This window comes from Seriola dumerili, unplaced genomic scaffold, assembly GCF_002260705.1.
Source record: "Seriola dumerili isolate Sdu_G_001 unplaced genomic scaffold, Sdu_1.0 BDQW01000321.1, whole genome shotgun sequence".
Taxonomy (NCBI): Eukaryota; Metazoa; Chordata; class Actinopteri; order Carangiformes; family Carangidae; genus Seriola; species Seriola dumerili.
The window spans coordinates 4,173,235-4,195,225 of record NW_019174576.1 but is presented as its reverse complement, the minus strand read 5'-3'; the positions used below and the strand labels follow the sequence as shown (position 1 = coordinate 4,195,225).

The 21,991-nt window shown below is 38.8% G+C and overlaps 3 protein-coding genes across 4 annotated transcripts; 2 read left to right on the top strand and 1 right to left on the bottom strand.

Annotated features, from left to right (window-relative positions):
- The first annotated feature begins 1,938 nt into the window (after positions 1–1,938).
- LOC111231923 (ras-related protein Rab-11B-like) lies at positions 1,939–5,689 on the top strand. The gene is made up of 5 exons (XM_022759200.1): positions 1,939–2,059; positions 3,131–3,326; positions 3,415–3,608; positions 3,816–3,896; positions 4,001–5,689. The coding sequence occupies exons 1-5, from the start codon at positions 2,020–2,022 to the stop codon at positions 4,144–4,146; spliced, it is 657 nt and encodes a 218-aa protein (XP_022614921.1). The 5' UTR covers positions 1,939–2,019; the 3' UTR covers positions 4,147–5,689.
- A 390-nt stretch (positions 5,690–6,079) lies between these two features.
- Positions 6,080–15,607, top strand: march2 (membrane associated ring-CH-type finger 2). Of its 2 annotated transcripts, none has more exons than XM_022759197.1 (5): positions 6,080–6,545; positions 8,991–9,297; positions 10,936–11,140; positions 11,389–11,598; positions 11,716–15,607. In XM_022759197.1, exons 2-5 carry the CDS (start codon positions 9,116–9,118, stop codon positions 11,872–11,874), a joined length of 756 nt encoding a protein of 251 aa, XP_022614918.1. In that variant the 5' UTR covers positions 6,080–6,545; positions 8,991–9,115; the 3' UTR covers positions 11,875–15,607. The 2 variants fall into 2 exon arrangements, with proteins under 2 accessions (XP_022614918.1, XP_022614919.1); XM_022759198.1 differs by having other exon boundaries at positions 6,082–6,545; positions 10,936–11,131.
- An 88-nt stretch (positions 15,608–15,695) lies between these two features.
- On the bottom strand, positions 15,696–20,270 carry LOC111231922 (ras-related protein Rab-11B). Its single transcript, XM_022759199.1, has 5 exons — positions 20,130–20,270; positions 18,292–18,487; positions 18,000–18,193; positions 17,831–17,911; positions 15,696–17,590 (listed from the first exon to the last, which is right to left on the bottom strand). The coding sequence occupies exons 1-5, from the start codon at positions 20,167–20,169 to the stop codon at positions 17,445–17,447; spliced, it is 657 nt and encodes a 218-aa protein (XP_022614920.1). The 5' UTR covers positions 20,170–20,270; the 3' UTR covers positions 15,696–17,444.
- Positions 20,271–21,991: the final 1,721 nt, after the last annotated feature.

The following is a 21,991-nucleotide window of genomic DNA, read 5'->3' as shown; positions in this document are numbered from 1 at the left end:
TTTCTGCCAGTATAAAGTAAGCTCAGAGCACACCAGAGGAGGAATCTCAAATCCAATATACCTTGTAATTTAAGGAATACAGAATAACTGTGTCATCAAAGGTCACTGTATATAAAAATGGACCTCAGTAAACGTTTTCGTTATGTGTTTATGGTCTGAATCGCTAGTTTGAAGTTTTCTTGATTACAACATGATGTTCATTTTTCAAATCATGGTCCTATTTAAAAGAAAATAGACGTTAAAGCAGAGTGGGTTTAGGGCGTGATTGACACACAGGTCCGGATAGAGGCCAGAGCGTTGGACATTTGACTTGTCATTGTGTTTTCAGTTCACCAAAGTTAGCTCCAACATGTTTGCCTGAAAATGTCTTGTTCGGCGTTCAGTTTTTAAAAGGAGTCAGTTGTTCATTTTTTTTCTGGTAAGTACATTTTGTTTTAAGCCTATTTTTTTGCTAGCCAAAATTAGCATCCCTGTTAATATCACAGTTCAGGTGAAGACGCACCTTGCTAACCAAGCTAGCCAGCTACTGCTAGCGTTAGCTGATAACTTAGCGATTGCTATGCTAACGGTACCTGGGCCCGCTGGGCAGGTAACCTGTGTCTACCTGGGTTAGCCAGTGGAGGTGTTCAGTCAAAGCCTATTAAAAAGGTACATTTAATCGACGGTAGTCCAGCGATGTTTGGTTTGTGTTTCTCCCACATGTGACCCAGTTTAAGTGATCTGCGTTAGTGTAATGCGCAGCGTTAATGTTAGTTAATACATTGTCCATCAAGACCTGTGACATGACGTATACAAAATATGTAGAAAAATATTTTTCATATAGAAGATTGTTCATTTAATACTCAAACCAGTCCTCAACTGAAGCAGACATTCATGTCTATCTCTAGATCCTGTATTGTCACTGTTGAAGGTGAGCCACATTTAAACATTTCTACACATCATTGTTGTTTATTAAAGCCAACATAGAAAGTCTTGTGATTAATTACAAATTCAGGAAAAACTTCAATGTGTTGTGACCAGACATGCTCCATAAAAATCAACAAAGCAAAGCTTCATAAAAAAACTTTATTTAACATTAAATTTACATTAATTTCAACAATTTACACCACTGGAGAGGTGTACAAAAGAATGTAATAAATGGATGAATTAAATAATGCGTGCAATTTACAATCATCTGTAGCTGACAAATTAAAGATAAAAGTTTGCATAATAAAGAGGGGTGGATAAATCGTATTTAGTAACAACTTGAAATTATAGTAGAAATGTAAAAATAATACTTCATAGCTAAGAGAGGATAGTGCAACAGTCTGACAGGTTGACTGTAAGCTACTGCAGCTGTCCATGAGTGATGGAGGTAAGGTGCAAAAAGTCCAGGAGCCGTTATCCATCATCAGTCTGAGTGTGTGACACAGTTTACATGCAGCAGACTCACAGTCTGAGGGAGAACCTGTTCTGAAGTCTGTTCATGTTCTGCAGCAGAACCAATTTAAAACACAAGGTTAGTATACGTTTTACAGTGTTTTTACAGTTTAACGTTAGTGCACATGCTAACTTCAACTACAATAACATTACAAGTTACTCCTCACAAATATGATATTTGCCAAATGCGGTTGTATGCAATTAGCCTATAAGACTAATTTAACAGTTAGATTACCTCGAATTGTGACAGCTAACCGTGTTTGTGAAACAACCTGCATACTCGAAAATATCTAAATCAGATGGATGTTGCTCAATCTGCAAGAAGACAGGGCGTCAAACTTTGGAGAACAAAGGGTGCACTGCCTCTTCGTGTTCTCTGCTGTGCGCGATGATTGGTCAGCATTTTCAAAAGAAAGTAGTTGATTGGTTAATCTTTTGTCAGTCTATAAGATAACTTTTCCAATTGGTCCAAATCGACGTTGCTAAACTCACGTGCTAGTGCCCTTCCTTGAAGGCGGTGCCTACTAGCTGCCGGTGAAGAGGGCTGTTGTTGTTGTTTGTGGGAAAGTACTTCAAAAGTACAAAAACTAGTGTTGTAAAATGGGAACCCGAGATGATGAATACGACTACTTGTTCAAAGGTAATTTCTTCTTTAAAGGTGGGCGAATGACAGCGCGTTCGTCCTCTTTATAACAGTTCGTGACGGGAGGAGGAACTGAGGAAGTCAACTAAGCCAGCGTTAATGCTAAAGTCAGCTCTGCTAGTAGCAAAGTGGTACACGATAACATGACGACTGTCGAGCTAACTCTGTAGCCACCACTACTACTTATTATAAATTCATCCAGCAGTGTGTAGTACTAGAACAATTCCTCGTCAATAGTGTGATTTTTATCCTCGCAAACCAACCAGCGAGTCCAGTGGTGGCATTCAACGCTGGGGAATTAGCAGGCTAACGTTAGTTAACTAAGCGGCTATATAAGCAGCTAGCATGCTAACATGAAAGCTACCTGGCCTCGTTATAAACAATCACCTGAGACGACCTGACGTTCACCTGAAACGACAAGAGAGTCAATGGCTGCTCTCTGACAGAGGCCGTACATTAAAACGTGTTTACTTAAAGAGTTATCAAAGCTCAGGCCACTCAGCTAAGTTGTCAAGTTGTTAAGCAGTGAACATAACCGCTCCCTGATTTTCTCTGTGCTGCTGATACGCTTCATCTTTTATCAGTATCGTTGGGGTTAAGAAGAGCTACAGTTAAAACTTAAATTAGGAGACAAAGGCAATTACAGACCTATGGTAATAAGAAAACCTAATTGTTACATTATAAAACTAATAAAAACAGTGAATTTATCCAACTCATCAGTGCATCCTTAAGCATGATGGGAAATGAATGTCATACAGATTAAAGTGAAGTCCGTGAGTAGGACCAGAACTAATAAAAAAAGATCTTGCTGTAACTTATAAAATACTTAATATGCACTGCACTGTACTGTATGTATCTTTTTACATTTGTGATCTACAAAGGTGATCTGAAATGACTTGTATTCTTCACAGACTGGACTAAAGCTTAGAAATGTTGCTCTCACTGATTCTGTACAATTGCAGTATGGATAGGAAGACTGCAAACTCAGCTCTAGCATGATCATTCATATTTTAAAGTTTGTCAGACTTCTGTTGTAATTTTTTTGTGGGGTGTGTGTTTTGGTTCTAGTTGTACTAATCGGAGACTCTGGAGTGGGGAAGAGTAACCTGCTGTCCCGTTTCACAAGAAATGAGTTCAACCTGGAGAGCAAGAGCACCATCGGTGTGGAGTTTGCCACCCGCAGCATCCAGGTGGACGGCAAGACGATAAAGGCTCAAATATGGGACACAGCTGGACAGGAACGCTACAGAGCAATCACTTCAGCGTGAGTTTGTGTTTTTTAAGTGTTTATACAAGTGTATATTGTGCTGCAATAGAGTTGATGTACTCGTCTGGTTTTATCCGGTAACCAGGTATTACCGAGGTGCAGTTGGGGCCCTCCTGGTTTACGACATCGCCAAGCACCTGACTTATGAGAACGTAGAACGCTGGCTGAAGGAGCTGAGGGACCACGCTGACAACAACATTGTCATCATGCTGGTTGGAAACAAGAGCGACCTCCGCCACCTCAGGGCAGTGCCCACTGATGAGGCTCGAGCCTTTGCAGGTTAGTGTTGCCACTGGGTAAACAACACTGCATTTAAAACAGAGTTATGCAATTTAAGGAGAATTCTGTAAAACACAAACAAACAAGAAAACACTCCTCGGTTTGACCACTTAAACAAACCATTTACTTGACAAATATGCTGAACCTTGTAAGTTATTATCCAAGATGTGTAAAATTTATGTTGTGTTCACTATTTCTCATACTCAGAAAAGAACACTCTCTCATTTATTGAAACCTCAGCCTTGGACTCCACTAATGTAGAAGAAGCCTTTAAGAACATTCTGACAGGTAAGAAAAGTGATAAATTGCTGAACATAATTTGCAGCTTGCCATAAATCTTCAAGGTTACATGACTCCTAATTTTACTGAACCGTCACTGTTTTCTCTCATAGAAATCTACCGTATTGTATCTCAGAGGCAAATATCGGACAGATCTGCACATGATGATTCTCCAGGCAACAATGTAGTGGACATAAGCGTCCCCCCAACGATGGACGGGCAGAGGGGCAACAAACTCCCCTGCTGTCAAAGCCTGTGATACTTGTGTTTTCTTTTCCTGTTTGACTTTCTGTCAGTCTTTCCTCTCTTCGCCTCTGCTTTACTTCAGCTGTCACGCTGCTGTCAACATGATACCCTCATTGGTTCAGATGTCTCTGATCCAAGACTCTTGTAGCTGACATTCCTTTTTGCTGGTTTCTTTTTTTTTTTTTCATTGTTTTTTTTTTTTTTTCTTCCTCTGATCTGATTTCAACCTGTGTCAATATAACTTTATGACCTCATAATAGCTTTGAGAGGGAGGAAGTGTTTGCTATTATGAGGCTGATCTCAAAGCTGTAGTAAACTACAAATTCCTTTTAATTAACCAGCGTTATGGTCCTATTGACCTGCTCCTGTTGAAGGAACGGTGAGGGATTAGCAGGCCTCTTTATTAGTGTTCCAAGTGGTTACTACTTGTCTCCTTTTCTCAGCCTGCAATGACTTATGATCTGTTAAAGTGGAATCCTGGTTTCATGTCTAGTTGACCTGATTCTGCCTGTCATGCAATACGGGTGTAGAAGAGGAGAGGAGAAGAAGGTAATGCATCAATACTTTGGAGTATTAATGCATACTCAATTTGGAGTTTGTGGTTGCCTATTTAATTTTAATTTCCCCCTCTGAGCCCTGTGCCCTCTGTGGCATTAAATTAGCATGAGCCAGGGACCAGACTGGCTGTGACTGTCTGACTTAATATGGGCAAGTGTGAAACAAATGAAGTGTTTTTATTTGTGTGTGCATGTATGAATGTGTGTGTGTGTGTGTATGTGTGTTAATCTTAGTGCACAAAGATACCAAAGGAGACAGATGCAATCAGTATCAGTTTGGGTTTTCTTATTTATGCGTGTTCAAGGCTGCTAGTATTGCAGACCATTGCTGAATTTGGCCAATCCAGTCCAGGCTATTTGGGGAAAAAATTGTGTAATGCTACATAGCAAAAGTGTTGTTATAAATTGTGATGATTTTTTTTTTTAATGAAATGAAAATAGTATCAGCCTGGGACACGCCTAGCAGGCTGTCTTAAAATGAAAATCTTTCTTGCACTTATGTCCAAAATTTCAGTGGAATAAATCATCTTATATTTTTAAATACACTCAACATCTTTATTATTCAATGATATTTTCCTGATGCTTGTAAGGGAAACTGTGTTGGCTGAAAAGAACAAAATGCACTATTTGTTATGCTTCTTTTTTTTAAGCAATTTCCCCTCATGTACCTTGAATGTGAATGTGATATCTGTTAAAGGAGAATGGATAAAGATGTGTGTGTAATCTGAGAACATTTTCACTTCGACTCCAGCTGGTAGCAGTTGTTAGCAGGGAAAATGGAACTGAAAGTCAGAAATGCAAATTGTTTACATGGTTGGCTGAAAAGCCACTTTCACCCATCTGGTAGAAATACTTCCATGTGTGATTGATTTGATACATTATGTCTCATGAAATTTCACATTTCTTCAAATAATAGGTGTAAAGTCAGCAAACATAAACTTGTTTTGCTACCTTAACACTACACAGAAAATACTGAAGCATAAATAAACCTAATTCACATGAAGCAGGCATACTTATTTTTGGATACATTACTCACTCAGTGAGCCCATAACTTAACACTGTGTCTGCCACTGTTGTTTAGCAACTGTCATAGAGTCAGTGGAGCTGTTTGTACACAGCATGTACAAACATGCATGCAGCCTCACCTGACACTCTGCCTTTACAAATCCACACACATGATGGCCAGATCATCTAACACTTCACTGCATTTATGCATCAGAGGCAGGCTCCTTAAAGTACTGGATACTTGGCTTCAGACATTTTTCATTTTCATTTAAACTAATTTTTATAAAACTACTTAATTTTTTAATAAAAATTGGGTTATTATGTACAACTTTGTAATTAATAATAAGGTTGTAGATTGCTTGTTCAAACTAACATGGTTAATTATGTAGCTCTCTGTTTTCACAAGCATCGTTAACCACAATCAAAAAAAAAATACAGTCCTACTTCTGCTTATTTTTCCTGAACGTTTTACCCATGTGATGTTTTCGGGTTAGCGCCCCTCCCTTCACTTTGGTAAGCTGTTATTCACACCCCCATCTGAATTCGTCCGGATGGTGTTGGGCTCTCGGTTAGCCTGTGTTGATGTGTTCAACGCAGAGGCAGACAGCTGATGATGAGCCTCCTGGGTGTATTTAAAGACCGGGGAAAGCGGAAGTCTGGCCCGCTGTGTGATATCAGCTGAGAAGCTCTAGCTAGCACAGAGCTGAACAGCGTCTACCATTAGCCAACGGGAGTACTGCGATTTGGCCAATTCATACACACAGCGAAACATGAAACGAGAAGGAAATGCGAATATACTAGGGCGATAATGCCTGTCACCGTAAAACACTGAGAAGAAGACCACACGGGGGTGAGTAGACCGTTTTTAGTTTTTATCTTGACAGCAGCCGACGGCTAGCGGCTCACTGTAGCTGCTGACAGCTGGCAGCTAGCAGACAACACAGCTGTGACGGGCACCGACTGACCGCGTTTATTTACTGGACAATGAAATCAGGCAGCAAATTGATAGTGACAACAAAATGGACGTGGATAGCCGGTGCTTATGTCCTAAATATGTAAACACTGCTATACACAGGCAATTTGTGCCGCAACGCAGTTGTAGCACATTATGATATAGACATGACACAACCCTCTCAGTTCCAGATGATAGTCTGGATCAAAGCTGTAACATCTGGCTGCCGCGGCAACGTTAGCTGCATTGAGTCGGAATGAAAAGGAAAATGACTTTGTCAGCATGGTAGTTTTTTAAAGGCATAATGTAGCAGTATGTATGTCCATCACTATTTTCAAATGTTAGAGTTACATACAGTGTAATTGAATGTAAGTTTCTCATCTGAAGATTTGATTTGAAAATGCATTAGTCTGTGTGTTTACATGCATCACTAGGTTTAAAAGACTTGTCTGAGTTTTGGGCCTACCCTTTTGTTTTTTTGGGTCAGGGATTGTTCCTCTTAATCGTGCCTCCATGGAGGGATACTGTAACTGTTTTCCATTCATTTAAATGGGGTTAAAATGTCATCTGACCAGGGACCTTTATATCAAAATTCAGGTTCAGGCCTTCAGGCTTTATCCCCTGGATAACCAGTCTCACAAAGGTTTTTTTTTTTTTTTTTTTTTGTCTGGCTCTGTTAAGTCTGGCTTTAACAGCCATGGCGTGGTTAAGAGCACCATAGCTAATAGCAGACAAGTTTAAACTGTCAACCATTTGGATATTGGATCACTGCAGTGGCAAAAACTAATATTCAGCAAGGTAAATGTTATAGAAAAGAAGCATATAATTATAATACATAGAAATGTTACAACACTCAAATTACTGCAGCTCTGTTTTAGTTTTAAACTAGATCAAATGTTTTTTCTCCAAAAACCTGTATTTATCATTATAGAGTGTAAATTGTTGTATTTATTATTCATAAGAAGATAGAATAAAGACACGATACCCCATAAATTATCGCAAGAATTTCTGCACCATCTGCCATGTTAAACCTCTTGTTTAAAAACAACACAACAACATCAGTGTTGAGCACAAAGGATCATATAAGGACTGGAGTAATGCGGCGACATGTACAGCTACAGTTGGAGAGCCAGGCCTTATGTGAACAGCAACAACAACCCAGTATTTACCCCTGACAAATACACAAGTATGAGTGGCATTTTAAAGAAAAACTTGAAATGCCTACACATGTATCAGACACAGGCTTTTTTGGAAATTGTTGCTCATGTTATTACTCTTACTGTATCTATTGTCTCATCACAATAAAAACATTACACTTAGAAATATCCATTCATTCATTTCGACAGCAACACATAAACTACAGGCTGTAGCAAATTCAGCTGTGTCTTTAGCTCTCTTATCTTTAGTGAGGGGTTATCTGAGGGGAGACAGCTGTTTATCAGTCTGCTGCACATCACAATCGCTGCCACAGACGATCAAACTTGCTTTTACAATGGATTAGCAGATGCTTTGGGCAAATTGGCCCATTTCCAAACAGACAGCTTTCTTTTAAATGACAAAATGTCTGTGTAGATAATCTTAGTTATTCTCACATGGCAGGAAATCATTGGCCCATGAAGCGCACTTCAAGATGAACTCTGTCATAACATATAGCTAAGTGTCCCTAGAACTAGGCTGTCTTGGCCTAATTGTAATTCTGAAAAATCATGATATTGTCACAATACTGTTGATAATATACCTGACTGATTGTTATTGCTTTGGTACGGTATATATGATATGTATATATGACATACAATATCTTGTCTCATTTCACTAGTTTGAGTTTACATCTAACTGCTGTATCTCTTTACTCTGTTTATATTTTGCTTTTGAGGCAGCTTACTTTAGCTTCTGAATGATTTTATAATGTATTGGCATACGTTAGTACTTCAAATTACTGAAAGTGAAAGTACTCGTGGAAATGCCCATTTCATTTCATTTCAATATATTTTGTGTTATTGGATTATAATTATTGATTCATCAGTGTCTAAGGATTGCTTTGATGTTGTAGCTGGTAAAGGCTAATTTTAAAATGCTGCTGGGTAGCTTTAGCTACAATAATGCATAATAATTTATTTGTTGATTTATATTTTTGTTAATAATCTGAATCTATTTATAGTTGTAAAATAGATGTAGTACAATATATTGAGTACAAAGTAGTATAAAATGGAAATACTCAAGCCCATGTACCTCAAAATTCTACTTCATTACACTACTTGAGTAAAAGCACTTTTTTCCAGCACTGATATTGTTTATGTGAAAAAGCCATTAACTCTCAGTCCTTCTCTCTTCCTCTGTTTGTAGAAACTACACTTCCCCAACCCGTGGAAGAGCGGAGTTCGTGCTTCCTGATCCCTCCTTCATCCCTATATTCTGAGCCTTCACACCCTCACCGCCATCTCTACAACCAGCGTCTGGACACTGTAACCATGACGACAGGCGGGTGTTGCCACCTGCCTGGCTCTCTGTGTGACTGTGCCAGTAGCACGGGTCTATGGAAGAGTGTGGAGGAGGCAAGTGGTGACGGGTGCCAGGCGCTCTATGTCACCCAGGTCACAGCCATAGATGGACGGTTGCTGTCCTCTGTGCTCAAACCCATGGGCACACAAAGGTGAGGCTGATTTATGCCTACCTGTCCTCTTGGGACAGATGTTTGAATTTTAACAGTCCTGTGCAGTTAACAGGAACAGAAATGTCCATGACAAGTAGCTCACGGAGGCATAACTGCCTCTTGATTCATAATGTAGGCCTTTTTACAGCACACATTTTGACTCGTAGTAGAAAAGCACAGGCATTACTAATGATATTACGGTAACAATGGCATTTGTTTTCCTCTTCTATTCTAGTGTTTTAAATCTCATCCAAATCCTATTTATTCTCAAAGGCATTGTATTGATGCTTCTTTGCCCTGATTTGTTCTTATTTCTTGACCAATTTTTACTTACTGTTACTATTGCTAGTATAGCGCATTTATTCATTCAAATGCTTTTATCGTCTTTCTGTAACTGTGAAGGACATTGTGTCCCTGGTTTTGAAAAGTGATGTATAAATATAATGTTTTACTTACTTGCCATTCAAGCGTCTCAGTGTGACAGCAAGCCAACATGCTGGACCCTGAAACTCAAGCTGCTAAACGGAAATCAGGCATCATCGTTAATTTTATTATTCACACCGGTGCTTTCCCCACTGTGATACATCAAAATGTGTTCTGTGAAAAAGGCGTGCCGTTCAAGGTTCTCCTTGAAGGTATTTATCTTAACTATTTATACCCGGTAGGCTTCTTAATTTTTTCTAAATCTTATAAGGTTTGTTATGTTATATATTATATAATTATTTATTGAATCGCATTTAGGATATTATGGTTATTTTTCAGATTATAGCCTCATTTTGAGGTTAATCTCGGATTTGTTGGAGCATATTACTCATGTATAATTTTTTATGTAATTATATATGTATCAGGGGGATGAAAGTAACATTTTACTTTAAGCCTTTTCAAATGTTTAATAAATGGTTTATACACTATTATGTAGTCATAAGCAGATGGAAGTGTTTATTAATGTATTTGGTAACTACTGTACCTCCTTCTGTCAGCACCCATAAGTGAAGGTGTTTAAACACATAACGAATGACAATTTAGTAAAACACAGGTGTAGCAATGTAAAATATGTCTTCATAGGAGATGTTACAATTGGTGACAAATATTCTACATTAATAAACACTTTAAATGTGCTCATAACTTCATTTTAGTGTGTTATAAGCCATTTATTTAATGTTTATTCACTGCTTAAAAATTATAAATATGGGGGACTTAAAAGTGTTACCAAAATATATAGAATATATATGTGTTTATGGTTGCCTCCCTATTTGTCCTCTGATCTTTTTGTGTATTTGATCCATTTTTGAGGTTTCTGTATATAATATATTTTTAATTTAATATGCAATACATGAATTTACCCTAGGGGATAAATAAATTATCTATCTATGTATCTACCTATCAATCAATATTGTAATTAGTAATGAGATTATCACCTAGTTTCACTACACAATCATATATTTGGAGCTTGTGATCATGTGATTCTGGTTCCCTATACTGATTAATCAGAGCCTGATGAATCAGACACAAAATGCAGTGCTGGGATTTCCTCTTTCAGAAACTTTAACTTTCAACTGGTGTAGGGTTGAGTGTCTTTGCTGTGTGGGGATTCCCCTTCAGCATTTTAGTAATTTTTTTTTTTAAATTTTGTCACAGTGATGGTCCCATCTGTCGTATTTGCCATGAAGGAGGCAACAGTGAGGGTCTCCTGTCCCCTTGTGACTGCACAGGCACCTTGGGCGCAGTGCACAAGAGCTGCTTGGAGAAGTGGCTGTCGTCTTCCAACACCAGCTACTGTGAGCTCTGCCACACAGAGTTCAGCATTGAGCGCCGACCAAGGCCTCTCACAGAGGTAACAAAGGTCAATGCACTTTGCCTTGTCTGCATCAATCTTTTTTCTTGCCCTTGTTATTCTCATTGGCAGGGCTTCATTGTGTGAATGATTGTGCATATGTAAATGTAAAGAGGCTTTTCTTTTTTTAACATCTCTACTTTCTGCTTGCTTGCTGTTTTATCATAGTGAGTCTTTTCTTTTCTTGAATGACTTAAGATCTGTTTTTCCCCTTTCTTCCCCCTTTCTCTCTATTGCCTTTCTTTCACTTCCCACAGTGGCTGCGGGACCCCGGGCCTCGTAATGAGAAGAGGACGCTGTTCTGTGACATGGTGTGCTTCCTGTTCATTACGCCCCTAGCAGCCATTTCAGGCTGGCTGTGCCTGAGGGGCGCTCAGGACCACCTTCAACTGGGGAGCTGGCTGCAGGCCGTGGGCCTCATAGCCCTCACCATTGCCCTCTTCACCATCTATGTTCTCTGGACTCTGGTAAAAATAAATTCACATACATTAGGCTGTGGCTTTACTGTAATGCAGCCCTTTTTAAAGTACATTGAAGTAATTCATGCCCTCTCATCCTCTTCTCCTACCTGGTTGTCTCTGCAGGTATCTTTCCGCTACCACTGTCAGCTGTACTCTGAGTGGAGAAGAACTAACCAGAAAGTACGTCTGCTCATTCCTGAAGCCAAGGAGTCTAACTCTTCCCAGCATTCTTTGCTCTCTACGAAACTGATGAAGAAGCCTGCCAATGAGAGTATAGTATGAGACCAAATGATGGTGATGAACAGTGTCTTTTCTGTGTGGGGGCTGATTCTCAGCGCATCATGCCAGCCAGCAAGACTTTAAAGAAGCACTTGTGGGCTTTTTTTTGTTGCTTATTTCCATTTTTTCTTTGCCCCATCAGTACTTTTTTTTTTCACATTGCATTTTTTTTAAAAATGTGTCCTTGTGTGGGTGCAAAACTGAGCACATTTCAATGGAGTCTGTCTGTTGTCGCGCTCGGTGTTGACCAAGCTTATGCAAAGGCACTGAAGAATGGACCAGCACATGAAAGTGAGGAGAGACATTTACAGAGACAAGGACACAGTCTCATCATCTATGATGTGACGATAACAACAGCTTACAGTGAAAGTGAAGTAAGGGATGGACCAAACTTACTTGTTTAGTGGACACAGATGACTGCAGAGTAGCACGTTGATTCATTGTTGTGCTGCACTGATGAAAATGTGTATACTGCTAGATACATGTCATATCTGGGCATGCACTTACCTTCTTTGGCCTTGTATTCTCTGCACAGCATTGCCCATTGGGGAGCTATTTCAAGCACTTAAAGCATAGCTCTTTGATTATTTACATTTTACAATCCAGATGCCAGTTTGCTGTCTGAGATCAGTCTTTTTAAGTTTAGCACAAGCCTGCTGGACGTCTTTCAGTGTTTTTTCTGCACCTGTTTTTACATCTCATCCAAGAACGGATGCCAGCGTAACATTAGTAAAACCAGAGATTGTGCAATATAACACTGTGGACATGGACGTCATCACAGTACATGAAGAGACCTCTAACAACATGCACAGTCAAGCATGCAACCACTGTCAGTAATTTTGGGGGATTTTTTTTTTTTACTGTTAAGTGTATTGTAAAATCATTTTTTAAACCACTAAAGAATGAACAGATTTACTATTCCTACTGAAGTAGGGTTTAACAGTGTCCTCATAGAGGTTCTTGTATTATCAGCACTTAACAAGTAGGTCTTTATATTTATATAGATCGATAGGAAACATCAAAATGGCTTTTAGAGGAACATTTCCATAACTGTTGTTCGGTGGCTGATACCATGTACTTAAACATCCTTTTTAATGGCCTGTTGAAGTACTTAATTAGTAGCCATTTCTTTCGTTTTTTGTTGTTTTTTTTAGTTTGTTTTTTTTAAAGCAATACACATTGCTATATGTGTGTAGTTTCCATGGTCACAACAATCAGGGATATAGAAACTTCTTGCCAGCTTGTATCATTCAAGTCATCGTTAAACATAGTTTCTCAGGAGGGGATGTTTAGTGCTTCTGCCAGTCTAACAAAAGTGTAACCCGCCAAAAATGACTTTCATGGTGGATACATTATGCAAGCACCACTAAGGCCAAATCTGACTTTAGCTTTGTTTTGTATTTTCTTTCAAGCAGGCCACGTGCTCTTCTAAGTCCATTTGATGAATGTCGTCTTTTTCGGAGGTGCCAACTTTCCCTCGTTACGTTGTGATGTTACCGACCAGAATCAGCTGTGTTAGCAGTTTGGGAGAGTACAGAGAATTCACTTCTCTCTCTTGTAAATAGTTGGGTGCAGTTTGTAATCAAGTCACTTATAGTGGCTGTTAATTGACCAGTCAGAGATGATCTTCTCTGATTAAAGAGGCAGAAAAACACAGACCACAGAGTCTGTCTGGTTTCCAGACTTCATGTCACTTTTGAACATGGTTTATTGCTTCATTCCATTTAATTTGGGTTATGAGGAGACGGTTAATTGCCTCTTGAACACACGGTGGGTTATCCACAGAGTGAGAAGGATGAAGATTAAAAACCTCAGCAACACTTGTTATACTGAGAACAATGTTAACACCAACATAATTCAGTCTATGGCCCTGATGAAGGCTCAGACTCAAACACACTGGCTTTAAAAATACAACACCATTATCCTTTCAGAGGTCATGCAGGTGATAAACCCAGAGTTCAGTATTGTTGGGATTATTATAGGTGTGCAATTCTGTGGGATGCAATTAAAAATACCTGAGGTGTACTGCACAAGTGGCATTGGGAGCAAGGGAGCAACCTTTTAATCTGATGGTGAAAAAATTAATTTTATTATTACAAACTCAATTTTAATTTAAAAAAAAAAATCATTTGCTTCCGAGTTTTGTTCTTGAAATTTATAGCTTTGTCACTTTATTTTACTTTTTGATTGTCATACTTTGATCATGGTTTGTTCTTCCTATTTCTATACTTCCGCTTTTTATTTATTCTCTACAAGATGGATCCATTTTGTAGCTGCAAAAGCCCAAAAGTCTGTATTTTATTCACAGTTGTTCACTTGATAATACCTTTTTATTTAAAATACAGAAGGGAGACAAATTAAAGGAAAAAACATCATAAAGTTTCTTAGTGAGGTGTTGTCAGTCCAAAATCTCTCATTGGTGTTCAGCTGGGTTGAGATCTGGTGACTATGAAGGCCATAGCATCTGACTCGCATCATTTTCATACTCATCAAAGCATTCAGTGATCCCTCATCCCCTTTGGATGGGGCCATTGTCATCCTGGAAGAGACTATGCATTTTTCAGGTTTTTCCTTTTAACTAGTCACTCATCTGTAGTAACTTAATAACAATCAGGCTTGAACAATATTTTACTTAAACTGGTGTATAGTGTGGTGAAGTCACAAACAGACAGATGTGCTCTCAAGCATTACCTCCATGTCACAAACAAAATGTGTAAAGAGGAGGAGAGCCAGACCATTTCAATCACCTTTTTCTTTTTCTTCTTGACTGTCAGTAAGCATAAACAGGTTTCTTTTTCCTCATCCACTGCGTTGATTGCCATACTTGAGAAACCTTGTGATCGGAAATTACATTAGAAGTTTAGTGGCTGCTTGTGGCGGTTGTGCAACATTAGCAACAGGAACAGGGTGCAACTCAGTAGTGTTGTTTGGTGGGAAATTGACACCACATCTGTTTGACAGTGTAGAATTTCCAGTGACCAGTGTCTGTTGAGTTATTTCATAGCCCTGGCCTCCTGTCTACACTAACATTACACTTTGGAACATTTAGCTCACGGTGGGTTGTCCCACATACCGCCCCTGTTAATCGTTTGTTTGTTGTTTTTAACTGATCTAAGAACAAAGGATTAAATCCTGCAATACTTCGATGCACCCGGGGGCTCATCTGCCTTACAAGCTTATGAGTCATTTGATCATCCGTGTGTTTACTGTTTGTCATGAACAAGGCTTTACTCGAGTATTGGGATCTATTGGTGCACTGATTTGAAGCAATGTAAAGAGGTGCAGTAATTCAAAATTGCTTGAAAACAAGAAACAGCTGAATTTCTAAGTTAATGTATTTTGATAGTTTGTATTGTATTGGAAGTACACGCCCACGAATTATGCAACACTGCTCCTTCTTTAGCTACCTGCCTATCCATGCCAGTTATCAGAGCTACATGAAACATTTCGTGTTTCATGAGACATCTACCATAATGTTATAATTACTTTATACATATTCCACAATTCAAACCAAGAAATGGATTTTAAATCATTGTTTTCTTTGTTTATTTCACAAATGAACATGTAGATGTTACTTATGTTGTGTTATGTTAAATAACATTTTTGTAATCTTTTAATTCTACATGTCTTCTTTGGACATGTAGGGTATGTTAATATGTGTCATTTGTTGCAATTCTTCAAGTATTCACATTTTAAATACTATGATGTGTATGGTGTGCTGTGGGGAAAAAAAAAAGAAAGATGTCGTCACCAAAATCCTGGTACCTGCAATCAGCCAAGAATCGTTTGCAAAGCAAATAAAAAAAAATAAAAAAAATGTTGACAAATTATGGCTGAACATTAATTCAGTTGATTTGTTTTGTTTAGATAGCTTCACCATTACAGTGTAGATGATGTGATTCGTATAATATAGCTGTTTCCAGATCATCCTCTTAGCCCAGTGAGGATGAGACGTCATTACTGTAAGTCTGTTTTTGACCACGGCTCTTTGTAGCTCTTAATCCTGAGGAAAAATAACCGCTGGTGTCAAGTTTTGCTACTGTATCTCTGGAGAGTCACAGTCTCCTCGTCCTATTCACTGCATTTGGCAAATGTAAGCAGCTTAGTTAGAAAAACATTATTAATGTCAGTCTCTGCCCTCCAGGAAGGAGGCAGACTCACAGAAAACAAAAAAACAACAACAAAAAAAAACACTAGAAATGCTGGGATGCTTCCAGTGGGTCTTGATTGGATTGGTGATTTGAATGAGGACAGGTTCAGCCTGTCTACTTACCTATGTTGCCTACACTTGTAAACCTTTTGTGTACTGCACCATAACCTTGAAATTAGTGCCATCATGCTGGCTCGGGAATTACTCAATCATGTTCCAAATTTAATGACATTTACAATTTCTTTTTTTTTTTTTATTTGGCAGTTATCTAGACAACTCGCCTCTTCACTTCTTAACCAAAATGCTCACCCCAACTTCACAGTAATGGAAAAAAGTACTGAGCTTTTTTTACTTAAAGTAGCAATACCACAGTATGACAATACTATAAAGAAGAACACTGCATTCAAAATCTTATGTTAAGTAAAAATATATAACTGTTATGAGCTAAAGGTTCTTAAAAAATCAAAAGTATTCAGTATGCTGAATAGCCTAATTCGAAATATTATATTTCTAATGTTAATTATTTGATTATCATTACTGATGCATGAACATGTAAGCAGCATTTTATTCCTGTCAAGGTTGAGCCAACTTTATATGGTAATGGTCTGGTTACTCTAACACTGCAGCATGCTCTATAAATTCATCATGTTTTACATGTAAAATCTTAATCTAAAAAGTATCTATAGATGTAAGATAACTGTAGCACAGTAAAAAGTACAATATTTACCTCTTACATGTAGTGGAGTATGGATAATGAATACCAAGAAATTGAGGTACTCAATTATGATCCAAGTACCTCAAATGGAGAATATATTAATACAACACACAACTTTTGTCAAGAATTTTATTGTAAATTTTTACAGTTCTTAAACTGAAAGTAAAACAATGACAACTTAAGCCAAATATTCTTCAATAAATACCTAATGAGGATATTTTTGGCATAACTTAACTGATGTAAGAAGAATGTAAGAACCACACTGTCAAAAGGCATAATACTGCTTCACTGGGTTGGAGTAACTGCCTGTGGTTAATTTAAGCAGCACCATCTAGTGGTAACCGTTGAAATGTATGTCACAACCTCCCTGTGCATGACAGCGTTTCAGTAGAGTTCAAACAACTTCATAGGCTTCATTATGACAGCGACAGCTGCCTCGTTCCTGCATTGCAGGAACCTTCACATTGACTCCATGAACAACTCGACTAACCAAGTGACATAAAGGCTTCTTGTTTTCATTCATGGCAGAAGAGAAGAGCACGAGTGAGTTCAAAAGTATTATATAAAACAGAATGAAAGGTAGAAAGAAACAAAGTATAGAGTGAAGGAGGAGTTGGCCGTGAGCAGAGCTACGGGAATAGAAAGTGCACAGGTGATGTGATGTCAAGGTGGATGTGGAGGAGAGGATGAGTGTCATGGGGTTGAGTGTCACAGGCTCTGGCAGCACTGGAGTTTGTTGCCCTTCTGCCCGTCAGTGGTTGGTGGGACACTAATGTCCACTACATTGTTGCCTGGAGACTCATCGTGTGCAGATCTGTCTGCTATCTGCTTCTGTGACACGATGCGGTAGATTTCTGCAGAGGGAAATCCAAGAAGAAAAAAAAAAGAATATTATGATGCATTTCATTTGTTTAAACTCCTTAAAACGTATATAACTGGATGTGCAGCTGTCACATTAGAAGGGGAAATAGAATTGTGCAGCGAAATGGCTAAACAATCTAACTGTACAACTTAAATGTATCATGGTCATATCCATCATTGTACTATTTTTTTTCCTGTATTACCTGTCATGCACTGGGTCTTGCTTTTCTTACCTGTTAAAATGTTCTTAAAGGCTTCTTCTACATTTGTGGAGTCCAACGCTGATGTCTCAATAAATGAGAGAGTGTTCTTTTCTAAAGTGGGAAGAGAAGAAAGGTACATTTTAAACATGTACAAAGTGGCTTCCCTTGTTTGTATTACTGCCGCCCTCGTTTTATTTACCTGCAAAGGCTCGAGCCTCATCAGTGGGCACTGCCCTGAGGTGGCGGAGGTCGCTCTTGTTTCCAACCAGCATGATGACAATGTTGTTGTCAGCGTGGTCCCTCAGCTCCTTCAGCCAGCGTTCTACGTTCTCATACGTCAGGTGCTTGGCGATGTCGTAAACCAGGAGGGCTCCTACTGCACCTCGGTAATACCTGGTTACCGAATAAAACAAGACGAGTACATCAACTCTAATGTTGTTTTTCCCTGCACAATATACACTTGTATAAACACTTAAAAAACACAAACTCACGCTGAAGTGATTGCTCTGTAGCGTTCCTGTCCAGCTGTGTCCCATATTTGAGCCTTTATCGTCTTGCCGTCCACCTGGATGCTGCGGGTGGCAAACTCCACACCGATGGTGCTCTTGCTCTCCAGGTTGAACTCATTTCTTGTGAAACGGGACAGCAGGTTACTCTTCCCCACTCCAGAGTCTCCGATTAGTACAACTAGAGGGAAAACAAAAACTGAAATTTAAACTCTTACCAGGCAAGGATTCAAGGAAAATGTGGCTTTCACATTTCAATCATTCCAGCAGTTATTTTGTGATTATGTGCGGCAACTTTTTACTCCTCCCATGTTCACTTCCATTTGCCTCATCCATTGCTACTGCAGCTGGTTATTTTCCTCTTTTTAAAATTTATTTTAAAGTGCACAGAAACTGACATCAACATACCACATTTATTTAACTGGATGATTTTCAACTGCAGTATTACAAACACTGATGTTGTCAATTACACAAAATGTATCAAACAACTAATTATAGGATTCACTGCAGTCAGGTTACCATTCAGTCATTACCTCCTCAGTCAAAGTGAAAGCGCAGACTTGTTCTGACTTTGTCCTGTTGGGAGTAGTGCCTGCTCTCTGGGAAATCTGACTCAACAGTTTCTCAAGGCCTCTTGTTCCTGTGTCGTCGTTACGAGTCATCACTACCCTCCAATCAATTTCCAGCAGCCACACTAGACCAAAGCCTCTTTTTCTACTGTACTCTACTAGACAGATGTGACAAAGCTTATGTCTCTGTTTCTTCTTCCATAAATTCCCCAAGTATTAAAATCCCTGCATCCACATTTCAGTCGATGCTTTGCAATGAAATAACAGTTGGTGTGAAGTACAGTAAAATAATCTTAATTACAGTGCTTAATGTAACTAAAGCTCGCTTTTATATCAGTATTAAGTAGAACTCCATCTTTTCTGATTTAAGACATCAGAGCAATAAAACTTAGTTAGACTCCATCATGTGATTTCTGAGTGCTTCAACATAGTGACACAATAACAAGCTGATTTTTATTCAGCAAAGTCAGCAGCATGTTATCAGGAAACTGAACTCCAAGGTGTAAAAGGACCATGTGAATAATGACTCAGTGATCCGGTACGTACATTAAAATTGATTGGTATGGCCATCAGAAACAAAATAGTACTTTTCCTAATGAGAAAGTGGTCGCACGCCTTTGGAGCCCACTGTGCCTGTGCTGTCTGCTCTTCAGTCCTTACATATAGAGCGAGTTTTCTCCCTCAAGGGACAGACCGCTGAGTGGCAACTCTACCACAAAGGGAACTCCTGTTTCCTTTTTCCATTAAATTTAACTGATTTCATGGGAGCGGCTTCAGAAAGTGGACCAATTTTTGTGCTATTTGGATGGTTAAGTTTTAAGTATGGTTATAGCAAGGTAAGGACACGGTAACATCTCGTCGATGACAGAAAAGTTGAATTTACTTATTGCAAAAGTAACAGCTCCACCCGTTAGATTAGCTACTAGCCTGCAGGGCTACCTCGCCATACGCCCTCCTCTCTGTAAAATCTATGTAGCGAAACACATGGTTTGCAACAAACTTTGACACAAATAAAAGCGGCAATAGGCCCTAAGGTAAACATAAATATGGTGTTATTTAGAAAGAATGAGCCTAAAAAGTTGCCCAGGCTAAGAAAATAGTTGGGCTAGCTACAGTTAGCTGCCACCAGCTGATATTAACCTGACCACTGACGTTAACGCAGCTAACATTAGCATGCTAGCCTGAGCCTAACCAGTTTCCCTGCTGGATATCATCAAACAAGGTTATTCACAAGTCAGTTTCTCCTCCGCTTACCTTTGAACAAGAAATCGTATTCGTCGTCTCTGTTCCCCATTGTTAGATACAATCACCTCTCCGAGACTGCGGTGCTGAAGGAAAATACTACCCCTGCTCTGACCAGGGAGATATGCCAAGATGACAGGAGACAATGCGCATATTGCGCAGGAAGAGCAGAGTCGCTGAGAGACGGAGTTACGGTAACACTACACTGTCACGTGATAGCGGTACGTATCTTCAGGTACAGCAAGTTAAAGCGTAATAATGTGACAGATCCCTGCCATTATGACTTGCTCTCTGTAGAAATGTAATAACCTGACATCCTAGGCTCCAAAGCTGTCATATCTATAATACTGTATAATAAGAGACATTGATTATTGATGAATTGCTGATTATTTGGCCTCTAAAATGGAAAATTAAACGTTTTTAGTTGCTTTTCATTATCCCACATAATATCCTGCCCAAGACTGCAGTTGAACACAGTTAAAGGTTTTTCTATTTCAATAAATTATTATTTTATTATTTTGTCAGAGTTCACTCTTGACCTTGGAAACAGTAGTAGCTTGACAAAACAATCCAAACTCAGGCTCCACTTATTCGCTTTCACGTGGTCTTTATAGTGGTAACAAATAAATAAGTAATCCATAGTATTAGCATTAATAATAATCAGCTACTATTTCCAAGGTCTAGAATGAAGTTTTAAATTTAACTTGAGCAAACTCCATCCAATGATGAAGACTTTGTGTTATGGTTGAAATCACAAGAAACAGCTGCTAGGTGGATCTTCAGTTAGAACTGTTTTGTAAAACTTTGTTTCTATTGTTTTATGGTTTATGAAAAATTAAAACTACTGTGAGATTTTTTTTGACCCAACAACCATCCTATTGGATACTGGGATGTGTGCTCCTGTTTTAAAATAATCTTTCCAGGAAGCTGTGGAGAACAGATTACTACAGAGTTTGTTTATGTCCCAGATGATGGCTGATCCAGATAGACACACATAATGTCAGGGATCACTGTGCAGTAGTAGTCTGTGTTGGGAAAGCCAGAATTTAAAAAAGATAGTAATTGGACAGGTTACAGATTGGATTTATTGCAGGACTGTTGAAATAGACTTTAATTTTAGTGTATTTGATGGGCTGAACACTGACAACAAATCAGAGCCAGCAGATGGTGCCCTATCCCTACCTACCTCTTGCCTTAAATCCCATAAAATCCTTTAGGCCTCTCACTTATTCAGTAGTATGAACAATGAAGTTGCAAGTTATGAAAATCAGCATTATATTTATGTACCATCTAGATCCTCATGTTCCACCTGATCCTTTAATTTCCTGTTGAACTTCATCATTCACATTCAATAGGCTATAACATCACTGTAGGTGACTTTCCAGCTGTGTGGACAGCTGCTGAGCCTTTGCCACTGTATAAAGGAGGTGATATTAACCACTATCACCTAATATCAAAATTCTCCCCCTTTGCAAAGATTTTGAATCAAAGGTTCACAGTCAGTGTCATGCTTATCTAGATTAAAACTTAACTGTTCAGCCTCAGCAGTTTGAGTTTAGACCACAACTCACAGCAAATTAACCACCACTAACCTTGTATGACGTGGTATCATACTTTCTCTAGATAAGAGACACTGCACTATTTATTGGTTGCTCGAAAGCTTTTCTTTTGAAAGACACAATAGTTATACATTGACATTGTTTTTAAGATTCAGTAAGCTTAATTGCTCTGTTCAGATGTTTAAGTCTTCACAGGTCAAAAGCAGGCAACATGTGCGACACCATTTTGAATATTTTGTTCTGTTAACAGGAAGACTTTTCCAGCTCGGTCAGTGTCAATAACACAGAAGCTTATCTTTTCAGTTCCATGGTATT